Source organism: Emys orbicularis, chromosome 4 (genome assembly GCF_028017835.1).
Source record: "Emys orbicularis isolate rEmyOrb1 chromosome 4, rEmyOrb1.hap1, whole genome shotgun sequence".
NCBI classification, from domain to species: domain Eukaryota; kingdom Metazoa; phylum Chordata; order Testudines; family Emydidae; genus Emys; species Emys orbicularis.
Window position 1 is genome coordinate 155,268,519 of NC_088686.1, and position 25,918 is coordinate 155,294,436.

The 25,918-nt window shown below is 52.6% G+C and overlaps 2 protein-coding genes across 2 annotated transcripts; one reads left to right on the forward strand and one right to left on the reverse strand.

The window, feature by feature from the left end:
* Positions 1 to 5,998: 5,998 nt before the first annotated feature.
* On the forward strand, positions 5,999 to 14,346 carry LOC135877958 (zinc finger protein 436-like). The gene is made up of 7 exons (XM_065403480.1): positions 5,999 to 6,406; positions 7,910 to 8,039; positions 8,303 to 8,419; positions 8,752 to 9,716; positions 12,808 to 12,937; positions 13,206 to 13,319; positions 13,709 to 14,346. Exons 1-7 carry the CDS (start codon positions 5,999 to 6,001, stop codon positions 14,344 to 14,346), a joined length of 2,502 nt encoding a protein of 833 aa, XP_065259552.1.
* An 8,849-nt stretch (positions 14,347 to 23,195) lies between these two features.
* Positions 23,196 to 24,170, reverse strand: LOC135877092 (zinc finger protein 572-like). Its single transcript, XM_065402443.1, is given in 1 exon segment — positions 23,196 to 24,170. A coding segment is annotated over 1 exon segment (975 nt).
* Positions 24,171 to 25,918: the final 1,748 nt, after the last annotated feature.

Here is a 25,918-nt window from a genome sequence, read left to right on the forward strand (position 1 = left end):
AGGGGTCCCAGCCAATTTGGGGCCCCCCGCAGGAGCGCCAGAACCTGTGAAGAAGAAAGTGGGGGGGCCACCAGCACCGGAACTGTGGCCTTGCCTCCCGCTCCTCCTCTTTCCCCCAAGACCCCACCCCTGGCCAGAGCTGGGCTGTGGTAAGGGCTGCCCATGGAGCCTGGGCCACTGTGGGGAGCCCCGCCCGGACCCTCACCTGCCCTGGGTGGGGTGCCTGAGAGCAGCCCCCAGCCTGTGTCTCCATCTCTGAGGGTGTGCCGCCCAGGGCAAGTGGAGAGTCTGGGGCTCCCCAAAGTGGCTTTTGGCCTAGCCAGGGAGCAGGGCCTCGGGGGGGAGAGAAGGAGAGGAGGGGCCCTGTGGCAGGGGGGCCTAAGGCCCACCTCACCCCCCCGACCGGGAAAAGACCGGCACCACCACCTTCTCCCACTTGTGCGTCCTTTGGGCTGTACTGAACCCAGTCAGCCACACTGCTAAACCACTGCAGAGAAGAATTTTGTGGTCATAGGTCATCAAGGGCCCCAACAAAGTACACGTACAACAACGGGACACTAATCTTACATTTGCTACATCAAGTCACGTGACTGGGGAAAGTCACAGATATTAGCAGCATGGGCACCGGTGACCCTAAGAATAGTGTTTTACCCTGTTATGTTATATTTGTCTCCTATAATTATTGTGTTGAATATACTGTATGTGTTTGTATGTGTTTGTGTTATTTCTTGGAAGTCTCCAACTATCTGGCAAGTACGTGGGGATTACCCTGTGGTTAGAATTTCCCTCCCAAGCTGCCCTGGTGACCCTGCCAGGAAGGAGCGAGCAGGGTGGAGGCACTGCCAAATAAATTCATAGGAAAAAATAAAGAAGATACACCCTGCTGAGTGGGTGGCGGGATCCAGAAGGACTCAGACTTGTCCATCAAAACCTGTAAGCCGATTGGCATTAAAGAAGGTAACCGGGTGGAGAGGGGGCACTACATATCTATCTATCAGGCTTTATATTCTTTATACTTATGCTAACAGTGTGTAACTGTGAATCAGATTCCCAGCATGCTTTTCACTGAGGCCAAGCCTGCAGTGAACTGTGTGTAACCCCAGTTCCTTGTGCACGCAGGACCTGTCCGATACTCAATGTATGTTGTGCTGAAGTTTGCCAAATATGCTAGCGTGCCGGGTACAGTCTGAACAGCTTGGTAAGGAGAGAGATGATTTTGTTGATGCTTGACCAATATGCAGGCTCATCTGGGGCTAGTGCAGGCTGGGTTTGCTGACATCTGGAAACCTGTGTTCAAAACAAGATAAGAAACTGATTAAAAGCTGGGTGAAGCCTTTCTTTGTTGTAAACAACTGAGGTATATACCCAAGGAGGGTTAAGCTGATGATTTTGGAGAAGATTGAATGTTGCTGGAGAAGATAGATGAGTCTCTGCTTCCCAGATCAGAGTGATAAAGGGTTAACCCTTTCCTTTCTGGCTGTAACCCTTTCCTTTCTGGGTGGGGCTCTTTTGTCTCTGACTAATAAAGCTGATTGAGGCTGGGTTATTTGACATCTCATCAATATTCGAAAGCAAACCCCAACAATCAGTACTTTCAAGGGTATGAAAAGGCCCTTTCACCTAGAGGAGAAAGGCGGAACAAAAATGAATGGGAGGAAGTTAAGCCCAGACAAACTCCAATTAGAAACAAGGCACCAGGGATTCTTCCTAAAAGTGGGAGGGCCAGAGACCCCCCACTCCATGGTCCCACCCTGCCCCTCCTCTTCCCCCTGAGGCCCTGCCCCTGACCAAGCTGAAAGCTGTAGCTGGGTCGGGGAGCCTGGGCCCCTCCACCTACCTGGGGTTGTGGGACCTGAGAGTAGCCCCCGGCCTGTGTCCCCACCCCCTGTGTCCCCCACCCAGGGCAGATGGAGAGTCTGCAGTTCCTCACAGCTGACCACATGGCTCTTACTCCGACCTGGCTTCTGGCCTGGCTGGGGGTGGGGCCTTGGGGGGCCAAAGAACCGCAGCCGGGCCATGGTAAGAGCCGCCCGGGCAGCTGTGGGGAGCCGGAGACCTTCCATCTGCCTTGGGAATGGGGTCTGGGGGGCAGGGCCGGGGGCTGCTCTCAGGCCCCCCCACCCTGGGCAGGTGGAGGGGTCTGGGCTCCCCACAGCTGCCTGGCCACTCTTACCCAGGTCAGGCTCCAGTTTCTGGCCTGGCTGCGGGGGGCAGGGCCTCGGGGAGAAGAAGAGGGGCCGGGAGCTGGGACTGTGGTGAAAAGTGGGAGGGCCATGGCCCCTTGATCCCCCCGCCCCCCATCCCGTTCCAGCGCCCCTGGGTGCCAGTTTTTACCCGTGCGGATGATTAACCATGGGAACACACTCCTCAGGGGCATGATGTAGTTGCTGTCCTTTGACGGCATCCAAACCAGACAGGAGGCTGGTCTGGAAGATGCTTTGGCCAAAGAGAAGCGATTGGGCTCAGTACAGGGGTGACGGGGTGAAAATCTTTGGCCCGAGCTATTCAGGAGGTCAGCGTAGATCATCCGATGGTGCCTTCAGTTCATCTCTACAGATCTATGAAGGAATTTCCCCCCCTGGGTGGGGAATTCTTCCCAAAGTGCCCATTGCAGAAATTGGGCTTGTTTGGGGCTTAATTGGCTTGTGAGTTGCTTGTTGGCTAGTTTTTGGCTTGTTGCTTGTGGTAGCTTGTTGTTGCTGCTTTTTTTTTGATCGGCTCCTGGCAAGCGGGGGCAAGCAGGGGCAAGGGCGGGGAGAGAGTCGGGGTGCACAGCGGGCCCAACACAGTCCCAGACTGCATGTCGGGGGGTTGGGGGGCTCTAGTCACATAGAGTGTTGGGGATCTTAGGGACTGGCTTGTTTTGAAATAGGATTAGCTTGCGTTTGGGCTTCTTATGACAGTTGGGGTGCTTATTTACCCAGGTGAGAGTTGGCCACTGTGTTTCTCGCACCATCCCCCCTGCTGCAGCTGGCTTTGGGCAGAGCTGGAGGCAGGATACTGGCTAGGGGCCCAGCATTGGTCTGAGCCAGGGAGAAAGAGAGGTCCGGCTTGGTACTGGAGCAGGGAGGAAGCTGTGGATTTCCCTGGTTCTTTCCCTGTTTGGAGCTCCCCTGCGGCTGGAGAACTAGAGGGTTAAAACCAATGAGCTCTGAGCCTGGCCACTTCCCAGAGCGGTGCTGTAAGGGGCGGTTGTAAATAGTGCAGGGACCTTAGCTCCTTCCTGTCCAGCCCCGTGCACCTCGCCTGGATTCGGAGTCACTCCCTGTGTGCAGGGGCGAGTCTGCGTCTGCAGCCCGGCCGGGCGGTGAGTGGGGGCGCGGGGGGAGACACGGGGAGAAGCAGCCAGAGGCGGCTCCGGGGAGGGAGAGAAACTGCAGCAGAGGCAGGAAATCGGTGCCTGGAGAAAGCGGCACCACAGGGGCGAGGGGATCGGAGCCAAACTGTGGCTGGGACGGAGAAACACCCTCCTCCCCTCCCCAGCCAGCTGCAGGGAAAGCACAGATATTACACACTGGGTTGGGTCCCCAGGGGTCTAGTGGTTAGAGCAGGGGGGGCTGGGAGCCAGGACTCCTGGGTTCTCTCCCTGGCAGGGGAGGGAGGGGGGGCTGGGAGCCAGGACTCCTGGGTTCTCTCCCTGGCAGGGGAGGGAGGGGGGGCTGGGAGCCAGGACTCCTGGGTTCTCTCCCTGGCAGGGGAGGGAGGGGGGGCTGGGAGCCAGGACTCCTGGGTTCTCTCCCTGGCAGGGGAGGGAGGGGGGGCTGGGAGCCAGGACTCCTGGGTTCTCTCCCTGGCAGGGGAGGGAGGGGGGGCTGGGAGCCAGGACTCCTGGGTTCTGTCCTCAACTCTGGGAAAGCAGTGGGGGCTTGTAATTACATCCGTGAAGATCTGTGTATCAGGATCGAGGACAGGGGTTCTCAACTGGGGGTCGTGAGGTTATTACAGGGGGGTTGCGAGTTGTCAGCCTCCAGCCCAAACTCCGCTTCACTGCCATCATTTAGAATAGTGTTAAATATAAACAAGTGGTTTGAATGTATGAGGGGTCGCGCTCAGAGGCTTGCTGTGTGAAAGGGGTCACCAGGACAAAAGGTTGAGAACCACTGGGCTAGGAACAAGACACAGGTAAGGAGTCTGTAGCCCAGAGGGCTAGCTTGCCTTTCAGCCACAGGCGCCTGCTTCCTCCTTTCCCTGGAGGTGCTTGACTCCCCCCTTGGCCCTGCCCCCACTCATGGGCAGCAGGTGCTGGCTGGCCCCCTGCTGCGGCCCCACCCCCTTCCCTTGCAGGCATCTGGAGCCCCCCCTCCCCGTGGCTGCCAGCCCCCCCTGTACCCTCAGCCCCCACAAGCACAGGGTGGGCAGCCCCAGCGCCTCCAGCCCCCCAAACCAGCACCTGGGGCCCTCCCAGCGCTAGGCAGCCCCAACCCCCCCAAGTCCCGGCCACCCTAGCTCCAGCCCCAGGTAGCTTTGGGGAGGACCATGGCTGAGGCCATGCGGGGCTGTTTGGGGAGGCACAGCCTTCCCCGGCCTAATGGACACGCCGCCCAGGCCCCCATTCCACCCCTTCCCCCACGGCTCCACCCCACTCCTCCTCTTCCTGCCCCCACTCCGCCCTCGCCCCACCTCTTCCTGTCCAGTTCCATCCCCTCCCCAAGTGCGCCCCGTCCCCTCTCCTCCCCCCTCCAGTGCCTCCTGCACACCATGGAACAGCTGATCACAGCGGGTGGGGAGGCTGGCAGGGAGAGGGAGGAGTTGATCAGCAGGGCCGCTGGCGGGCGGGAGGCACTGGGGGGAGGGGGGTAGCTGGCTGCCGGTGGGTGCTAAGCACCCACTAATTTTTTTCCGTGGGGGCTCCAGTGCCTCTGTATTCAGCAGTAATGCAAGGAACCTACAGGCCTGAATCCTGTAAGACATTAGCTTCAGCAAGTTAGCATAAGGCTTGAGGCCTATGAACTTTGAAGAGCTAAACTTTGTGCAGATAAACGGCCCAGTGGAAAAGTATTTGGGGAGCTGAAAATAGAGTGTTTAAGGGGAAGTTCTGACCACAGGTACATGATCCAACTTCAGAAGTGTCATGGCAACGAATTTACATATATAACAGGTACATGAGCTACATCCGCAGATACCTAACCACTAAAGGGCCATGGCAACGAATTGATTGACATATATGATAATAAGTTGAGATCATTGATATACTAACCCATAGAAGAAAGACAGTCCAAAATTGGAAAGCTAAGGATATACCAATAAGGAAAAAGGGAAATACCCCTACTGAATATGCATCAAACATAGTGTCGTCAGCGTATCATATTATAAAAGTTCCATCCAGCCTAGGGGCAGTAGGAGACGGAGATGTACTCCTTGGGTTAGCCACTGGAGATGATGGAGAAGTTGATAGTAATGTTCTGCAAGGGATGGTGAGAGTATATGGCCGTGCAGAGGTACATTCTGTAGTATCTCTACCTACCTTACTGAGTTGGGGTGTTTGTGACTGTGCTAAATGTATTAATAAACTATATTTATAAATATAGAAGAGTTCCTATAGTGTGAGTGTTGCAACTGTGCACACTGGGGTTTCCAACTATATAATAATTTGTCAACCCTCAAAGTGATAATTGGGGATTCTTAAGTAATATATAATCTGTAGATTGGGCTACAAATCCTAACAACGATACTTTTTTGGTTGATTTTCACTTCACACGGCCAGGAGGAGACCCAGGTGTGCAGAAGTACGTAGGTGATGGATCAAGAGCCACCAACCTTGGGGTCACCTGTGCTGGGTCTGCATCTCTCCCCACAACACTGGGGATAGGGGGTGGGGGGGGGGGGGGCTGTTCCTGTGTGTCTCATTCCTTCTGTGGCTCTAATTTCTCTCCACAGTGGTGATCATCCCCCCTTGGACGTGCCCCCCCCCCCATACAGATGGTGCTGCAGGGGGTCCATTGCTGATGCCAGGCGATCCCCAGGGAGATACAGCTGTGCTCCGGCTCAGAGACGGGCCATGGCTGCCCAGGTGGCTCCCCCAGCCGCTCTCAGGCTCCAGTTCCAGCCCCCACCGGGATGTGGCCTGGTTCCCAAAGAGGAAGTGGAGGAGCTGGATGCCCACGGACCCGTCGACATGGAGATGCATCGTCTGCGCTTCAGGGGTTTCCGCTACCAGGAGGCTGAGGGGCCCCGGGAAGCGTACGACCACCTCTGCCTCCTCTCCCGGGCGTGGCTGAGGCCGGAGCAGCGCTCCAAGGAGCAGTTGCTGGAGCTGCTGGTGCTGGAGCAGTTCCTGAGCATCCTGCCCCAGGAGATCCAGAGCTGGGTAGGGGGGTGTCACCCCCAGACCGGGGAGCAGGCCGTGGCTCTGGCAGAGGGTTTCCAGTTAGCCAAGGAAGAGCCCGGAATATGGCCACAGCAGGAGGTAATTTACGGATGTGAAATCATTAGGGAGTGGGACACAGGGCCTTTCCCCTCTGGGGGGCGCCAGCTCCAATCCACCCATGAGGCGGTGGGGACTGGTTGGCTGAAGGGGGTCGGGGAATGGGATACGGGACCTTTCACCTTGGGATGGGGAGGTGCTGGCTCTGATCTGGCCCCAGGACAGGGGACTGGCTGGCACAGGAAGTGGAGAATGGGCCATGGGGCCTTTCCTCTCTAAGAGACGCTGGCTCCGATCCACCCCCTAGAAGGGGAGACGGTGTGGCTCATGGGGGTGGGGGATGGAACGAGAGGCCTTTCTCCTCTACGTCTCCGGGTCAGGAGTTCCCATCTGATGGTTTGAAGGCTGGCGGGGAAGGAGTGGGTCTGGCTAGGGTTGCAGCTCTTGGTGACCAAACTGAAGCAGCGCCTAGGCCGTACGTGACGGGAGAGACCGCGGCTTGCAAAACTCCTGGACTAGTGCTAGAGAGGCAATTTCCATACAAGGAATGGAATCCTGCTGAGGAATGTGAAATCAGCTTGCAAACAGATGGATTAACAAAATGTGACTTGCTTTACTACTGCAGTATGATTGTATAAGGTGGCTGTGCACAGCAGATAAGGAATAGTATATGCTGTATATCCATGAACTGTACTCTCCAATTTCTTTAGAGTTGTACTAAACTTTGCTGTGCAAACCTCATGGGAGCTAAACTGTTGCAGTCGCTGTGCTGCTTACCTGTGCCTCTGTTCGTTGGATGTTTGCAAGCTTAGCACGACCTGTCAGAATGAGGATATGTGAGGCTTGCGAAACCCAGAAGCCTCCGGGTATCTGAGTCCGGCTGTTACAAGACACCTCTGTGTCTGGCAACTCCTAAATGGAGCTAGAGACGAGAAAATTGATGAGGTCTCTGTGTTAACCAATACCATATACATAATGCCAATCTATATCAATAGCGTGTGTTATATTAATGCTTTGTGTGACTATGAATTGTATTCATATTAAGCTCTTCCCAGGGTGCTTTTCAGTTATGCTAAGATTGGTTAACTGAGGGCACATATGAAGTGTTGCAATTTCAGCGTCAGGTACAGAGACATACCAAAGAGACAGGATAAGATGGATAGTTTTGTTGATGCTTAACCAACATCCGGTCAGTACCGAGGCACGTGTCTCTAAGGGTTGCTGACCTTTAGAGAACTATGTTCAAAACAAGATAAGAAACTGGTGAGGACTGGTATGTCAACCTTTGTTAATATCATGGGATGAGCAGAACTTTCCCTTTGTTGTAAACGACTCAGGAATAAATATGATTAGAGGTAAGCCAATAATTTCAGGACAATCTGGATCGCTGCAAAAACGGTCTTCCAGATCGGATTGGTGATGTATTAACCTTTGCCTTTCTGTGCTGTGCTTTTTGGGCTCTGACTAATGAAGCCTGATTGAGCCTGGTGGTGAGATGGCTAAACGGAACGATAACATGCTGATCGGGGGCCCTTGTTGTTCCAGGAGCTGGTGACATGGAAGGAGGAGACTGTGTGTTCCTCGGGGGCAGAGCGGGCAGAGCTGGATCCAGGACAGGGCGAGAGCTGCAGGGAGGTTAAGGAGGAGAATAAGGAAGACACTCTCATTTTGCTGGGTGAGGAGCCGCTTCAGGAGCTGGGGGTGGGGGTTGGCAGGAGTTACTGAAGAAGTCATGCTGCATCGGGGGCATTACGTTTCTGGGGAAGTGGCTTGTGGAGCCCCCAGGCCCAGCAGCACAGAGACGGTCACCCTCCAAATGGTGATGCTGCGTCTTCCCAGCAGAGAGCAGGGCTGGGGTTAAAATCGGGGCATGTTCTCCATACAAAGCCCTAGGGGGAGATTTCACCAGGTGCGTCTCGCCCGTTTCCTCCCCACCAGAAGGATTCACCATCCCTGACCTGGCTGCGATCCCCCGGATGGAGCCAGAGGAAGAGCCGAGGGTCCCGAATCTCCAGGGCTCTGAGGAAAGGGAAATCCCGAAAGGCGCCCAGAGAGGTGAGGAATGAGCGACACCGCCTCGGAGTGAAGGGAACAGGTGGGATCCCAGCAAAGCCAGCGGGAGCCCCCCAGTTCTGTCTTGCCTCATGGCAGGTGCCACTCCTGGATCCACCCCTGGCAGGAGCCCATCCCTCCCCCAGCCTTTCTCTGAGGGCTCAGCTGGGATGCTGGAGCAGCCCCGGCCCCTCCTCTCCACTCTGGGAAAGGGTTTGGGGGTTTCACTTCCTGCTCATCAGGTGTGCTGCTCAACGACAAACCCCTTTGCTGCCCCCTCTCACCCCAGCACAGGGAACGAGCCCTGGCTGGATTCTCTCTCTCTCTCCAAGCAGGTGCCGGGACAGACGACGGGAATCCCCAATGGGAAGGACCTGTGGGAGCTGAGCCACCTGGGATGTCCCGGAGCCCCGAGCAGGGAGATGCCTGTGGGGCAGCATGGCTGCAGGGAGACCCCCCAGGGGAGGAGAGACCTGCTGGGTGTGATGATCCCCAGCCTCAGGGAACCCCCATGGGACAGAAACCCTGTAAATGCCCCGACTGTGGGAAGAGCTTCAGGTGGAACTCGGCGCTCCTCCACCACCAGCGATCCCACACGGGGGAAAAACCTCATCGGTGCAGGGAATGTGGGCAAAGTTTTGGGCAGAAATCCACCCTGACTAGGCACCTGAGGATCCACACTGGAGAGAGACCCTATACATGTGCCCAGTGTGGGAAAACCTTTAGCCAGAAGTACAGCCTGTCCCAGCATCAGATGACGCACCAGCAAGAGAGACCTCACACATGTACCGCATGTGGGCAAAGCTTCGCTCTCAAATCGTACCTTGTTCGACACTTGGTGAAACGCCACATGGGACAGAAACCCCATAAATGCCTCCATTGTGGGAAGCAGTTTGCTTGGAGCTCAGACCTGAGGAAGCACCAGACGACCCACACGGGGCAGCACCCCTACAGATGCCCCCAGTGCGGGGTAGGGTTTACCCAGAGGTTCAGCCTCCTAACGCATCAGAGGACCCACATGAATGAGAGACCCTACAAATGCCCCCACTGTGACAAGAGCTTCAACAGGAGATCGGGGCTTGTCAAGCATCAGAAGACCCACACGGGGGAAAAACCTCATGAGTGCACTGAATGCGGGCAAGGCTTCGGGCAGAAATCAAACCTGACTAGACACCTGAGGATCCACGCTGGGGAGAGACCCTACAAATGTACCAAATGTGGGAAAAGCTTCACTCAGAAATCGAACCTGGTTCAACACTTGATGAAACGCCACATGGGAGAGAAACGTGATGCAGCAAGTGTAACTTCAGATTCAGTAGATCTAGCATTGCGATAGGGAGTCCACACACGGTAGAAAACATTGGTGTGGTACTTCCTTTGCTTGGAGTGGGGCACTTCTTCCCCCATACGTATTAAAAAGTACAAGGTTTAAAGAGCGTGGGTGGGTAGTAGTGGCTTATCGATGGTGACAAGTGTGAGATTTGGGAGCACAGGCGCCAGCTTCCAATTTTCCTTGGGGGTGCTCAACCCCTGCTCAGCCCCAGGCCCTGCCCCCACTCCACCCTTCCACCTCTTCTCGCCCCTGCCCCGTCCCTTCCACCTCTGCCTGCCCAGTTCTCCCTCCTCCCCTGAGTGCACCCTGTCCCCTCTCCTCCCCCTCCCTCCCAGTGCCTCCTGCATGCTATGGAACAGCTGATCATGGAGGCCAGGAGGCGGTGGGAGGGAGGGGAAGGAGTTGATTGGCGGGCTGCCGGTGGGCGGGAGGAAGGGAGGAGCTTGGCTGCCAGTGGGTGCTAAGCACGTGCTAACTTTTCCCATGGGTGCTCCAGCCCTGGAGCACCCATGGGGTTGGCGCCTATGTTTGGGAGGAAGGAAGAGATCTTTCTCAGGGGGGAGGGGGAGATAGTTAGGGAGGTTAAATGGTTGGATGTTGGAGGGAAGTGATCACAAGGGCACTAGTGGTAGAAAACTAGAGCAGAGAGCGACTGGGAGTGGAGGTATGGGCCATTTGAAAAGTGGGATGATGTAGGAGTGGGAATACATGTGTGTTTCTGTGTGCGTGCATGTGTATCTTTTAAACATGTCTTAGGGCATGTCTACCCCGTGAGGTTTACTAGTATAATTATGCCTCTCTGGTAATACCGGTTATAACTTCCCCAGTGAACACTCTTATTCCAGAATAAGTGTGTCCACACAGGAAGTTACAGAGTTATAATTAGACGTGTATACTGACGCCTGTAAAATACCCTGTATTGACCAACTCTCACAGGGGGAAGTTTAACGGTGACAGCCGAGTAGGAGTAAATCAGTCGTGCCCCATCCGGACAGCAGTTTGCTACCATGCTCCTAACTGGCAAGTAGCACTATGGGATAAAAATGCATCTCACTGTCACAAAGCACATGGTGAACAATGGGTTATGAACCATCCCATCTTAGCCTGCGGCTTCAGTGTTGAGCCGCTCAGTCTATCGCAGAGTTCCTGTAAGTGGTTGGGCACACAGCGGTTTTCCAGTGTGGCCGCTTCCTGAAACTGGTGATTCACATCCTACTTCCTTCCCTAGCTCTGCATCCCACAGTCCACTGTGAGCGTCTGAAATAAATAACGTCCTTGTTGTAGGGAGCTGCTGCTTGGCCAGTGTGGACTAGCAGCCCAGGATATTTCACCGTTTATTCCTACAAACACCGCTGGGCCGAGTGCTGGGTGTGAACTGGAAAACAGAAAAAGGCCCCATTTGCCTCGTAGCTGGTTAAGCCCTAATATGTCTTAGACCAATCATAAAACCCCAGTTCTCTCTGCAGTGTAAATGGGGCGTCGGCCAGTCGGTTTCATAGGGATTGAGCAGGACGGTGTCCCAGAAGTGTGGGGCTTTTAGGGGAGGGGATTGCAGGGCACGGCGAAGCAGCCATTCCTTTTCGTTTCCCAATAGGCTGCTGGAACCAAATGATCACTACTTTACCTGATCAACCCTGCGTGCTATTAACTAAGCATGAACGTGCCCTGTGAAGGCGTCTGTGCCTATTGCAGAAGAGCGAGTTTGTGTATTTCTTTGGTTGTGCTGGGGACAGCTGTGACCCTGCAGCTCACAACAAAAGACACCCCCCCCCATCCCTCATCCCATGGCTCCTCACTAGGGGACACGTTGCTTTGAGTCTGGAAGGTGGTGGGGTGAATCCCTTGTTTCTGAAAAATGGATCCCCTTGGAGAGTCTCTTCAGCTGCCTGATATCAGTTTTTGATGTAGACCAAGGCTAAGATATGAGTCTCTTTCCCTTTGCCCCTCGCCAAAATCAGCTCTCTCTTCTTTCACCGTCTGCCATGACGTTGTTCAGTCCCCATAGGAACAAGCCACACTGGGGGCCAGTGGCCAATATTTAGGCCCTTTGTAGGTACATGAAAGAAATCCAGTAGTGGACAAAGGGGGCACAATTTGCCCCTTGTCCAAGTGTCTTCCTAATCCTGTCAGCTAGTTGTTGGGTTGTGCCCAGAAGCAGATTCCTCCTAAAAACATTTTTTACTTGAGCTAATAATGTACCTAGGGAGGTTCTCATTATCCATGTTGCTATCCAATCCTCCACTGAGCTCCAGGCCTCAGTGCTATCTAGTGGAAATGAGTTACACAGGCTAATAATTTTGTGTGTGTGTGTGTAAGTGTGTGTGTGTGTGTGTGTAAGTAGAACCTACATTTTGATGAATTTTCTCCCTGTGAAGACACTTGTACCCCTCTACCTTTCTGATAAACTAAATAGTGTGAGCCAAGTCCCTCCCTGTAAGGCATCGTTTCTAGCCCCTGAATCATTTTTGTGGCTCTTCTCTGCACCCTCTCCAGTTTGTCAACGTCCTTTTTAAAATGGGGACACCAGAGTTGGACGTTGTGTTCTAATATCCGTCTCCCCAAAGCCACACAAAGGGGTCAAACCACCTCCCTCCTCGCTGCTCCTGTTTAAACAGCCACAGATGGCATTGGCCCTTCCCCCCCCCCCCCCATCTCACGGGGAGCTCCTGTCCAGTGGTCTGTCGACAATGACACCAGAATCCCTGTCAGAAGCAGTGCTTTCCATGAGACAGTCCCGCGTGGGGTCAGTAAGGCCTGTATTCTTTGTTCCCTGTGGGATGACCTTGCATCTGGCTGTATTGAAACACGCTGTGTTTGCATGGGCCCAGTTTACCAAACAGAGCAGATCCTGAGCATGTTACCACCAGCGTCACCAGCTCCCATCCGGCCCCAGGGCCGCAGGACTGGCTGGCTCATGGGGGTGGGGAAGGGGACATGAGACCATTCTCTTCTAGGACCCATGGCAGGAGCTCCCATCAGATGGTTCGTTGGCTGATGGGCAGCGAGTGGGTCTGGCGGGGATTGCAGGTGCTGAGCGGGGGGGTCTTTGTTGTTCCAGGAGCCGGTGACGTGGGAGGAGGAGGCTGCGTGTTCCTCCAGGGCAGAGCGAGCAGCGGTGGCCACAGAGCAGGGCAAGATCTGCTGGGAGGTGAAGGAGGAGAGTAAAGAAAAGCCTCTGATCTCACCGGGTGAGGAGCAGCTTCCCCTCAGGGATTAGCAGCTGGGGTGGGGGTGGGGGGAAGGGAGGTTCTGAAGCCCATGTGGTGCCTTTGGGGCATTGGCCTCTGGATCCCCCAGACCTAGCAGCACAGAGACCGTCACCCCACAATGCAGATCCCGCTTCCCCACCAAGCAGAGACCGGGGCTGGGGTTAAAATCAAGGAGCAGTTCTCCGTACCGCGCCCTGGGGGGAGATTTCACTGAGCGCCATCTCGCCTGTTTCCTTCCCCCGAGCAGGATTCCCCGTCCCCGACCTGGCCATGGTCTCTCGAGTGGAGCGAGGGGAAAAGCCGAGGGTCCCGGATCTCCAGGGCTCTGAGGAAAGGGAGACCCCGAGAGGCGCCCGCACAGGTGAGGAATGAGTGACACCGGCTCGGAGACTGTCCGGGAGTGAAGGGAAAAGCTGGGATCCCAGCAAAGCTGCCAAGGTCTCCCCCTAGCTCCCTTCAGTTCTACCTTGTCTCTGTCAGTATCGTCCCCAGCAGGTCCTTGTCGTCACGGCAAGTGACACTCCCAGATTCCCACCCCTGGCAGGAGCCCTCTCCTCCTCCTGCTTTTCTCAGAGGGCTCAGCTGGGCCATTGGGGCAGAACTGGCCCCTCCTCTCCCCTCAGGGAAGGGTTTGGGGGATTTGCTTCCTGCCCATCAAGTTTTCTGCTCAGCGACAAATCCCTGTGCCTCTCCCCCGTCTCCCTGGCACAGGGAATGAGCCCCAGCCGGATTCTCTCTCTCTCCCAGCAGGTGCCAGGACAGAGGAGGAGACTCCACAGCAGGAAGAGCCTGCAGGAGCAGAGCCGAACGGGATGTCCCGGAGCCCTGAGTGGGAAGACCCAGGTGGAGCAGCGTGGCAGCAGAGACACTCCATGGTGGAGGAGAGACCTGCTGGGTGTGATGATCATAATCCTCAGAGATCCCACACGGGACAGAAACCCCATAAATGCCCCGACTGTGGGAAGAGTTTCAGGGGGAACTCGGCGCTCCTCCATCACCAGCGATCCCATGCGGGGAAAACACCTCATCAGTGCAGGGAATGTGGGCAAAGCTTTGTGCAGAAATCAAACTTGACCAGACACCTGAAGGTCCACACTGGGGAGAGACCCTACACATGTCCCCAGTGTGGGAAAAGCTTTCGTCAGAACTACAGCCTTTCCCAGCATCAGTTAAGGCACCGGGAAGAGAGACCTCACACATGTACCACATGCGGGCAAAGCTTCGCTCTCAAATCGTACCTTGTTCGACACTTGATGAAATGCCACATAGAAAAGAAATCCTATAAATGCCCCGATTGTGGGAAACTGTTTGCTCGGAGCTCATACCTTAGGAAGCACCAAATGACCCACATGGGGGAGCGTCCCACAGATATCTCCAGTGCAGGGTAGGGTTCACCCAGAGGTTCAACCTTCTGGTGCATCAGAGGACCCACACAGGTGAAAGACCCTATGGATGCTTGGACTATGGGAACAGCTTCAATTGGAGATTGGGGCTTGTCCAGCACCAGAAGACTCACATGGGGGGAAAACCTCATGAGCGCACTGAATGCGGGCAAGGTTCAGGCAGAAATCAAACCTGACTAAGCACGTGAAGAACCACACCAGGGAGAAGCCCAATAAATGTCCCCAGTGTAGGAAAAGCTTTCATTAGAAGATCGCCCTTTCCCAGCATCAGGTTATACACACCAGCAACAGAGCCCTCACAAATGCAGCAAGTGTTAGAAAGCTTCACTGTCAAATCAAACCTTGTTCAACACCCGATGCCACAAATGTAAGTTCAGATTAAATGCGATCTAGCATCGCAATAGGGACTCCACACAAGATAGAAAACGTTGGCGTGGTACTTCCTTTTCTTGGAGCAGAGCACTTCTCCACTCATATATATTAAAAATTACAAGGTTCAAAGTTCATGGGTGGGTAGTAGCGGCTTATTTATGGTGAGAGGTGTGAGATTTGGGAGGGGGAAGGAGCTGGTGAAGGAAGGAAAGGAGATATTTCACAGGGGTGAGATGGTTAGTGGAAATTTCAAGGTAAGATGATTAGGTGTTGGGGGGAAGTGACTGCCAGGGATTGGCAGGAACCAAAACCAGAGAAAGCCTGGTTGTGTCCACACAGGGACTTATGGTGGTATAATTAACCAGGTATATTTGTGATGGTAAAATTCCCCATGTAAACGAGTCTTTAGGGAGGGAAGTTTAAAGGTAACAGCTGAGCACTTTCAGGTTTATAGAGAACTAATATGCCTTGAATGATTAGTACCTATTAGTTCCTCCTGGTCCTCAAAAATTAGCAAAGCTATCTACCTCTGTTCATCCTCAAATAAGATCCACCTGGACAATAAGAAAATGGTTCATATCATGTGAGACACTTTGTCTAAAAGAGTGGTTCTCAAACTTATTGTATTGGAGAACGCTTTCACACAGCAAGCCTCTGAGTGTGACCGCCGTTATAAATTAAAACCACGTTTTAAAATTAAAACACATTTTTATCGAATTATTGTTCTACGCAGAAAAGTTAGTTTGTAAAATAGTTACTGGTTAACAGTGAGAGGGCGCTGCTGTGAAGTCTGCCCCAGCCAGTCTACTATGAAAAGTGAGATTGTATGTTTGTTAATTTCACTTTTCAAAGCCTCCCTGCTCTGAAGGCAGCGCTGCCGTCAGCAGCAGTGCAGTGCAATAGGGTCCTAAGTCTGCTGTGAAAAGTGATATTAATAAGTTTCTTCGTGCCCCTCACCAGAGAATCTCAGACACCCCTCCCAGTTGGTGCACCACTGGTCTAGTCCACCTCTTCCCCACCTCAAGGAAGAAGCTGGCACAGCCCCTGACTCGTGACCCCCATGTAATAACCTCGCAACCCCCAGTTTGAGAATTCTTGATCTAAGACACTTGTCCACAGATCAGCCAAGTTCTGGAGTTCCACTTCTTCCCCAAAATAGAACCTAAAATGGCTGAATGAGATTATTGTTAATTGCCTAAGCAAGAATCTCACTCATAGCTGTCATATGGATAAAACCTCTTTCTCACTCCCAATATAGCTAAAAAGACCTCCAAAAAGTCACCAAGTAGGGTGATACCCTGCTTCCCCATGGCACCCTGGGAGTGGATCAAATGATGGGTGGGGAAGCTGGGAGACTGAAGGTCTAATAGGGCAAAATGTCTGTTACCCCAAGAAACCAAAGCACATGTTTTCATCCCAAATGCGAAACTATACATCTGTTGTGCTTATCAATCAAATATACCATTGATGATCTGTTTTGTCCTATCAATATGTCCTCCACCCCAAATTTAGAAGATGCACACTTGTCTGCTCTGTGAATCAGATAAACTCTCTCTCTCTCAGGATAATGTCTTTTGTGCTAGTGTGAGAACTAAATAGTATGAAATGCTGATATACAATCAAAGAATGTATGGAATTGATCCACCACATTTAGAAGACTATAATGGATTTTGTTTGTTTTCTTGGTATATGATGGTTGCGCTCCAGAAGCAATAGGCATTGGATAGCACAAAATGGAAGACTGAAAGATATAACCACTTCACCAGGGTACAGCCTTGAATTATGAAAAGAAATTGCTTTAAAAGGGTGAAATTCCAATAAACAACATCACAAGATGGATGAGGTGATAACTTATTTTTTATTTCTACTGGCCATTTGCCAACCAAGTGCTCAGACTTCAGCTCAGTTTCTCTGCTGTTTCCATGGGTATCCAGTAGATGGCAGTAGTATACAACAAAAATCTTCAATCCTTTTCCTATCAGAGTCTTTTGGTTCGATTCATTTCAAGGATTGTATTTCATATTAGCCCGCCTCATTTATTGCATGGAGTGCAGTTGTAGCCGTGTTGGTCCCAGGATCCTAGAGAAACACGGCTATTCTTATTTCCATGCTGCTGCTGGTGGCAGCGCTGCCGTCAGAGCAGGGAGGCTGTGAAAAGTGAAATGAACAAACATACAAATCTCACTTTTCACAGCAGACTTGCTAGCGCAGAATTCACAGCAGCAGCGCAGCAGGACGGGTGCAATGGGGCGCTAAGTCTGCTGTGAAAAGTGATATTGACAAAATTCCTTTGCACCTCATCAACGGTATTAAACAGTAACTATTTTCCAAAATAACTTTTCTGCTTAGAATAATTCAATAAAAATGTGTTTTAGTCTTAAGTTGATCCAATAAAAGATATCACTTCACCCATCTTGTTTCTCTAGGATCCTGGGACCAACATGGCTACAACTACACTGCATGCGATAAATGAGACGGGCTAATCTGAAATACAATCCTTGAAATGAATCAAACATAAAAAGACATAGGAAAAGGATTGAAGACTTTTGTTGTACACTACCTCCATCTACTGGATACCCATGGAAGCAGCAGAGAAACTGGGCTGAAATCTGAGCACTCGGTTGGCAAATGACCAGTAGAAATTACAGGGAGGCCCCCTCCAACAAGGACTGGAGTCAGGGTCTATAAAACTGAGGTCACGCTGTGGGAGGAGCCTGGGGTTGACTGAACCCATGAAGAAGCTGCAGTATCCCCAGATGTTCGGAAAGCATTCTCCCCCTTGATCCAGGGTTAACAGGATAAGAAGAAGAGGTGAGATTTCATTTCAAAGATTGTATTTCCCCTTCTGTTCTTTAACATAAGCTGAAGGTTGTATTGAGTAAGTCAATATTCTCTAGTGAGACATCACGTAACAACACTATAGATTTTCACTAATGCTATAAGCACTCTCTGCTTTATAAACTCAAACAAACTGGCCTGCGAGAGATTTAAAACAATAACTTTAAGCAATTGCTTTTAATAGTCTAAACTTGTCTCTTTTGGACCAATCCATTCAAGTAACCACAAACACGCTCTCCACGATCCCGACCCCCTGAGGGGTTCCAACCCCCAGTTTGAGACCCCCTGGTGTATTCAGTACATCCCCAGAACGGTGGTTGTATCTGCACTGGATTGGTGAATTGTTGGTTCTACACTAGGATGGTTCTAGGTGAATTCATAAATTCTTGATTGGTTAAGAATAACCAGTGTCCTAATTGGAGAGAGACTGTTCAAGTTTAATGTTGACCTTAAGAGAACCTAGTGTTAAATTGCTGAACTAGCATTCTCTGCCTTCAATAGGAAGGGATTATCCTATTAGATTCCATTCTAATATTGGCCACACCCCCTCTCCAACTGATCTAGTTTGCTTTAAATCTAACTGGCGCATTGGCAAATTAATAAACTGACCCTCTTTCACACTTTCAGCAGGACTAAAGCAGTCATGCCCCACTCACACAGCAGCTTTCTACCATGCACTAACTGGCTAGTGTGCTATTGGCTGAAGATACAGCTCGTGTGCACAAATAATGTTACCAATGGTGCATCTTAACTCACAGCTTCCATCTCTAGCTGCTCAGTCTAACCCAGGGTTCCTGCAGGTGGCTAGGCACACAGGGATTTTCCCGTGTGGTAGGTACCCCCAACTGGTCATTCAAGTCCTACTCCCGCCCATAACTGCATCCCACAGTCCGCTGAGTGTGTCTGAAAAAACAAAACAAAACAACCCTGCCCCCCACACCCCAAAAACCATAGTCCTTGCTGCGTGGCCAGTGTGGAATAGCTGCCCAGAATGTTTCACAATTTACTCCTAAAAACACATCTGGGAAGGGTGCAGAGTGTGAACTGGAAAACAGAAAATTCCCTGTTTGACTTGTAACTGGTAAAGCCTGAAAGTCCCTCCAACCCGTTACAAAATCCCAGTTCTCGCTGCAGCGAGGGCCTTGGCTGGTGGGTTTCATAAGGACGGTGTCCCAGAAGTGTGGGGCTTTTAGGGGACACTGAAGGGGAGAGGACTACAGGGCAATGAGAATCTGCCTTTACTTATCCTTCCCAAGAGGCTGATTGAACCAAACGCTCACTACTTTACCTGATTAACCCTGTGTGCTGTCAATTAAACCTGATGGTGCCCTGTGAAGGCAGCTGTGCCTATTGCAAAACAGCAGATTTGTGTATGTTTTGAGTTGTTCTGGGGACAGCTGTGACACCACAGCTCACAACACAAGCTCCCCTCATCCCCCGATGGCTTCTCACTACGGAACACGTTGCTTTGTATCTGGAAGGTTGTGGGGTAAATCAGAAGAATCTCTAAGCAAGCTCCTTGTCCCCAACTGCCTGCTCACTGCCATCCGCTGGGAAGAGACTGGGCGTACGTCTACACTACACGTGCTCCAGCAGCACACCGCCAGTGCTGCAGCTATGCCTGTTGCTGTATATAGAGGTCAAGTCACCTCCCTCCTCCTACTCACTTCTCCTCTTTGTACATTCAAGGATCGCCTTAGCCCTTTTCCCGCACAGCATATATAGCCTTGCCTGTATCTTATGCCCTATGTTGTGTTCCATAGATGCTGAGTCCTTTGCCTGTATCCTGAACCATATACCATCACTATCATCAGCATCTCCTTTTCCCAAAACTACGTTTGGGTAGGGGGGTGGTTATGAGCGGATTCCATCCTATTTTGAGCCCCCCCCCCCCCCGCTTTGAGCCTGTTGTGGGGTTGCCTGGATGGTTTTAGATACCGTGTTGTACCACTTTCTCCTTGGATGCCCAGGGCCTCTCTCTCCATGCTCTGGTATAGAGAACAATTGTAAATCGTCAGTATGGGGTCCTTCTGGCATGATGGCCAACCCCCTTGTAGTTGTCACCAAGCTCTGCCTGGCAATCCATGAATGGGAACTCCTCTCCTGGAGCCAGGCAGCTTAGGTGCCTCAGCTGTGTCTTGAGAGAATGAGCTAAGCTGGTGCCTTGCTCCTCACATAATAGCCAGAGGAGGAGGTGCCCACCTTGCAGAGGTTAGAGCACTCACCTCTGACGGGGCAGACCTCCGTTCACATCCTTTCTCCCCTATTCCCAAGTGGGGAATTGAACAGGGGTCTTCTACATCCCAGGCAAGCGTGTGAACCACTGGGCTAGAGAGTAGAGTCACCCACCTTTTCCTCCTCCAGCCAGATTCTGAATGGGCCCTGATCCAGTAGTTCGCCTCTGAGCACACCTACCGGATCAGGACCCACCCTCACCTACCATTTTCCCTGATTCATGAATCACTCCGGGGGTTCGATTGGATATCACCATCCAGATGCCTAGGATAAGGCAGCAGTGTGCATGCTCAAAGGCAGAGGCATAGGCCCCTAAGGAATTTTTACCCAGAAAATACAACTGCTGAATTTGTTTAGGTGCCTAAATGGTTTGGCGGGAGTTTTGGGAATTGCAAGTGGAGCCTAAAATTGGGATGTAGACCTAAGTCTCTACAAAGAGGAACAAAGGGACCCGGAGAATTATAGACCAGTCAGCCTCACTTCGATAGCTGGAAAGAGACTGGAACAAATTATTAAACAAACAATCAGTTTGTAAGCACCTGGAGGATAATCGGATTTATAAGGAATAGCCAGCATGGGTTTGTCAAGAACACATCACGCCAAACCAACCTGATTTCCTTCTTTGGCAGGGTTACTGGCCTCGTGAAAAGGGGGGGAAGCAGTAGATGGGATATAGCTTGATTTTAGGAAGGCTTTTGACCAGTTCCACATGACAATTTCATAAGCAAACTAGGGAAATGTGGTCTAGATGAAACTACAGTAAGGTGTGTGCACAACTGACTGAAAGACCATACTCAAAGTGTAGTTCTGACTGGTTTGCCGACAATCTGGGAGGGCATATCTAGTGGGGTTCTGTAGAGGTAGATCTTGGGTCTCACAACTATTCAATATTTTCATTAATGACTTGGATAATGGTACTGAGAGCACACGTGTAAAATTTGCAGACGATACCAAGTGGGGAGGGGTTGCAAGTGCTTTGGAGGATAGGATTAGGATTCAAAATGATTTGGAGAATTGGTCTGAAATAAAGAGGATTAAATTCAGTAAGGACAAATGCAAAGTACTCCACTTAGGAAGGAACAATCATATACCAAATGGGAAATGACTAGGAAGGAGTACTGCAGAAAAGGATCCGGGGGTCATAGTGGATCACAAGCTAAATATGAATCAACAAGGTAACACGGTTGCAAAAAAAGCAAACATCCTTCTGGGATGTTGTGATGGGGTGTATAAATCCCTCACTGGACAGCAGTGGATTCAAGAGCAGCTCCGGGCTCAGGAGGCCCCGCCCCCTGCCCTTGCTGAGCATGCTCCAATTGGAGGTGGGGTTTAAAAGGGAGCCAGTGGCTCAATAGGGGCTGGACAGGGCAGGGAGAAGGACCTCCTCCAGGACAGGATGCAGCCAGGCCCTGGCTGGGAAAAGGAACGTCAGTGAGCGGAAGCCCCTACGAGCTGGAGGGGGGTAGGCAACCTGAAAACTGGTGCTTATGTGGACATCCTGCATCCCGGAGCAGGAAAAAGGCAGTAGGAAGTGGCCCAGAGAGCCTGCCTTAGTGCCTATCCCTGCACCCTCATGGGCCTCAAGAAGGGACCTATATGCCCATCCCTTATTTAAATACCTCACAACTTGATTAATGCAGAGTTAAAGTTGCCTACTGGTGCCCTGTCCCCTTTCAGAGTGGCTGAACCTAAATCTCTGAAAACCAAGAAGCACAAAGTCAAGGTACATGATCTCGAGGTACAAAAGAACCTTGGAGATATTTGAGTCACGAAGCAAGTAGAGGGGTTTTGAAAACAAATTCTAGCTGCTTCATTGTGGTGACATCCATTGTGCTGGTTGCAACATCTGAATGCTGTGTGTGTGTGTGTTCGTTCATGTACTGTGATGCAATATGCCTGAAAGAACACACTTTGCAGAGAACAGATCCCATTTCATGAGGGAATAATTTCTCCGGAGGATTATTTTTAAATTTCTCACCCACTGTTTCTTAGAGGTGATGATGCATGCTGGGATTTTCCAAGGACCCTGGGGGAGTTAGGTACCCAAAATCCCAGCTGTAAAGAATTGCTGGATTTACAAGGAATAGTGAAGGGCATTCCCTCATCTGTGTATTTGATCTTTCCCGGTAAAACAAGAGTATTTATACTTAAAATTACTAAATAATTTCCTAAACAACTTAACATATGTCCACAGGAGGGGAAGAACTTCTGCTATTGAGCCTTACAGGTGCTATTTTCAAAAGACCTCAGCATTGGTCTATCTCTGCTTCCTTGGGAGGAGCAACTGAATGGGATGCCCTGGGAAAGGGCCCATATCTCAGTGTCTGCCCTGGAGGTCACTGAGGAAGTGTCCCCAGAAGTAAGACACCCCATTCCTCTCCCAGCCTGTCCCTTAGTGAAGACACTTGTGCATTGGACTGTGTCCTGGCAGAAGGGGGTAGCAGAGTGGAATGTTTGACACAGGGCAAATCTACACTACAAAATTAAGCTGACCCAAGTTAAGTCGACGTACAGCCACTGCAGTAATTGAATCAGTTTTACACGTCCACACTATGCTCCTTGCGCTGGCTGTGCATGTCTTCACTAGAAGTGCTTGCACCAGTTTAACTGCCAGGGTCGGGTATTGGGGGATGGTTTCTGAAAGGCAGCAACAGTCGATGTAAGCAATGCAGTGTCTACACTGACACGGAGTCAACCTAACTACATCAACCTAAGCACTATGCCTCTCGGGGAGGTGGAGTTAAGTTGGTGGGAGCTACGTTTCAGTATAGACGCTTACAAATCTAGGTAGACGTAAGCTGCCTCGCGTCGACCCACCTCTGTAGTGTAGACCAGGCAATTGTAGGGCACTGCTAGCCCCATATGGTTCTGATCAATGGTACACAGGAACTGACCCCGAAGGCGACAAGATTGGCCTCAGGAAAAAACTTGATTTCCCCCCCCAGTGATAGTGTGAAGAAAAGTTACATTCTACCAGAAAAGACAACTTCACATTCCAGTTGAATTTTTAACAACTCACATTGCACAAGATCAACACAATGACTCTTCCAAAAATAAGAGGTAGAAAAGAAACTCACTATCCGCCCCACTCTAACCCGGAGGCCCCACTCCTCTGCCACAGCAGAAGTCCTGTTCTGAGCTCTGAATGACGCTTACCTCCACATTTATTGCTCAGGCCTGTCTCTGCTGTGGATCCTCTGATGAATAATAAGGTACATCCTGGGACTAAAGGTCTTCCATCATTTGGGGTGTTTATAGGTAACCCCCCACCCATGTGGATTCTCTGGTACCTACGAAGCTCCGAGCTGAGACAGAAGCTCTGGCAACAGTTGGGACATTTATAGCATCTCTCCAATGCATGGGTTCTCTCTCTAAAGAGCCCAGAGTGCTCACAGTAGCTTCTCCCAGAATTGGGTCACCTGTCGGGTTTACTCCTGGGTGTGGGTCCTCAGATGCCTGCTAAAATTTGGCCAGCCACTAAAGCTCTTCCCACAGTCGGGACATTTATAGGGTCTCTCTCCTGTGTGGATCCTCTGGTGGACAACAAGGCTGGAACTTACACTGAAGCTCTTCCCACACTCATCACATCTATAGGGCCGCTCCCCGCTGTGGGTTCTTAGATGCTGGGCATGGGTGGAGCTTTGACTGAAGCCCTTCCCGCAATGAACACACTTGTAGGGTCGCTCGCCTGTGTGGATGCGCTTATGCCGGGTCAGGACCGAGGGATCGCTGAAACATTTCCCACAGTGGGCGCATTTGTGGGGTTTCTCCCCTGTGTGGATCCGCTCGTGCTGGATCAGGACTGAGAGAACGGCAAAGGCCTTCCCGCAGTGGGGGCATTTGTAAGGTCGCTCCCCTGTGTGGATCCTCATGTGTCGCACGAGCATGGAGCGGCGTCCAAAAGTCTTCTTGCACTCGGGGCATTTATAGGGTCTCTCACCTGTGTGGACCCGCTGATGGTTGGTCAGCGAGGAGCTGTGGCAGAACACTTTCCCACAGTTAAGGCATTTGTACGGTTTCAGGCCTGTATGGATCCTCTGGTGCTCTAGGAGCTTAGAGCTTTCCGAGAAGCTCTTCCCGCACTCATCACATCTGTAGGGTCTCTCGCCCGTGTGGGTCCTGCAGTGCTTGATTAGGGTTGCGCTGTGCCCGAAGCTCTTCCCGCACTGGGCACACGTGTAGGGTCGTTCCCCCGTGTGGCTCCTCTGATGGCGAAGGAGGTTGGAGCTGTCGGCAAAGCTCTTCCCACACTGGAGGCATTTGTAGGGTCGCTCCCCCGTGTGGGTTCGCTGGTGCCTCCTTAGGGTCGAGCTCTGCTTAAAGGTTTTCCTGCAGTCAGAACATTTATGGGGTTTTTCTTCCATGGGGACGGGGTCGTCTCTCCCCTGGGATGGGGGGCGGGCGGGTTCCTCTCTGCTGCCAACCAGCCCCGCCCTGATTCAGGCTGGTGTCTCTCCCTGCTCAGGGCTTTGGGGTCTCCCCGCGAGTGGCCTGTGCAGCTCTGGTCTCCAGGTCCCGGCCTGATGGGGATTCCCTGATCCTTTGTTCCCACCTTCGGGACAGGAAGAAAACACCGCACAGCTGAGCTAGAAACCCGCCTCCGACTGCTGCCCGAGGGCGGGCTCGGCTGGGGGGGACCCTGCTAGGCTCAGCAGCACAGACCCCCCCGCGCTGCTCCAGAGTTGACTGGGGGGAGGGGGGTCTCTCCGGTACCAGCCGCGTTTCGGCTCCGATCCCCCCGGCGCTGCGAACACTTCCCCAGGCAGCGATTTCCTGCCTCGGCGTCTCCCCGGCGCCCCCACTCACCGCCCGGCCGGCCGGGGCGAGCCCTTCCTGGGACCGCTGGTTGCAGACTGGGACTCGCCCCTCACGGCGCTGCGAGCCAGGCTCGGAACCCAGGCGTCCGGCGCGCTGCTGGGCTCGTACCCTGCTCCCGACCTGCCCTATTACAGCCCCCTTATGGCACCACGTGCCCCGGGAACGGGCGGAGTTGAGATTAACCCTTCCCTGCCCAGACGTTAGGCGCAAGACCCTCAGCTACCACAGGCAAGACTCCCTCTCCCCAGAGGCAGGAGGGTAACAAGGTGACTTACAATCCTGGATACCCTGAGAGAACCATCACAATTGTTAGCCGAAATGCTAGGCAAATGACTCATGGTGAAGGAGGTTGGAGCTGTCGGCAAAGCTCTCCCCCCACTGAGGCCATTTGTAGGGTCGATCCTCCGGTGCCTGTGAAGGTTCGATCTCCGGCTAAAGATTTGCCCCCATTCGGAACCTCTGTGGGCTTTTTCTCCCATGGTGATAGGGTTGGCTTTGGTTTGGCTGACGTCTTCTCCATGCTGAGCGGGGGTCTCCCCGCTGCTGTCCTGCTCTGCCCTGACTCTCGCTGATGTCTCCTCCTCGTCTCCTGGAAGAGAAGAAACCACAGCGGAGCAGCAGATGAATACAGCCCAATCTTTCCTGCTTCACTGCTGCCCAAGAGCCGACTGGGTGGGTGGGAGACCCACGGGGTTCAGCTCCCCAAACTCCCTCCCCTTGCTGCTCCGAAGCCGGCGGTGTGTGTGTGTCTCCAGAGTCCAGCCCCTGTTTGGCTCTGCTCCCGACCTCTTCTCCCCTTCACACACACACATTTCCTCCAGGCAGCGATTTCCTGCCTCTGCTGCTGTTTCTCTCCCTCCCAGAGCCCCCCTCGCTGAGACTGTGTCTCCCCGGAGCCCTCGCTCACCGCCTGGTCGGGGCGATCCCCTCCTGGGCCTGGGGCTGCAGACGGGGACTCGCCCCTGGCCCCCTTCACCACACAGAGCCCAGCTGGTCACATCATCAGCTGATGGGGGGGGGGGGGGTGTCAGGAAAGCGCCTGAGCTGTGAAACCCCCACTCCGCGTGGGGTGGGGAGGGACTGGGATTAACCCGTCAATGCCCAGACGTTATGCAATAGCTTGGCTCTAGACTGGCCCCGTGAGGGGCTTCTGGGACACAGCTAACCCTTATGGAAGGAGGCACGGGGATGCAGACGTCCCTGGGGAGCCATCCAGGACCTCATCGCTGCGGATGTTCAAGCGCACGTGGACCCAACTGTCACGGTGCCTGGCCTGGGTGAGGGTCCCAGCTGA

Excerpts from the sequence above, each read along its gene's own strand:
- LOC135877958 (XM_065403480.1), top strand. The coding sequence starts at position 5,999 with ATGGCTGCCCAGGTGGCTCCCCCAGCCGCTCTCAGGCTCCAGTTCCAG. Across the intron at positions 9,717-12,807 it reads AGAAACGTGATGCAGCAAGT|GAGCCGGTGACGTGGGAGGA; the intron begins GTAACTTCAGAT and ends TTGTTGTTCCAG. Across the intron at positions 13,320-13,708 it reads CCCGAGAGGCGCCCGCACAG|GTGCCAGGACAGAGGAGGAG; the intron begins GTGAGGAATGAG and ends CTCTCCCAGCAG.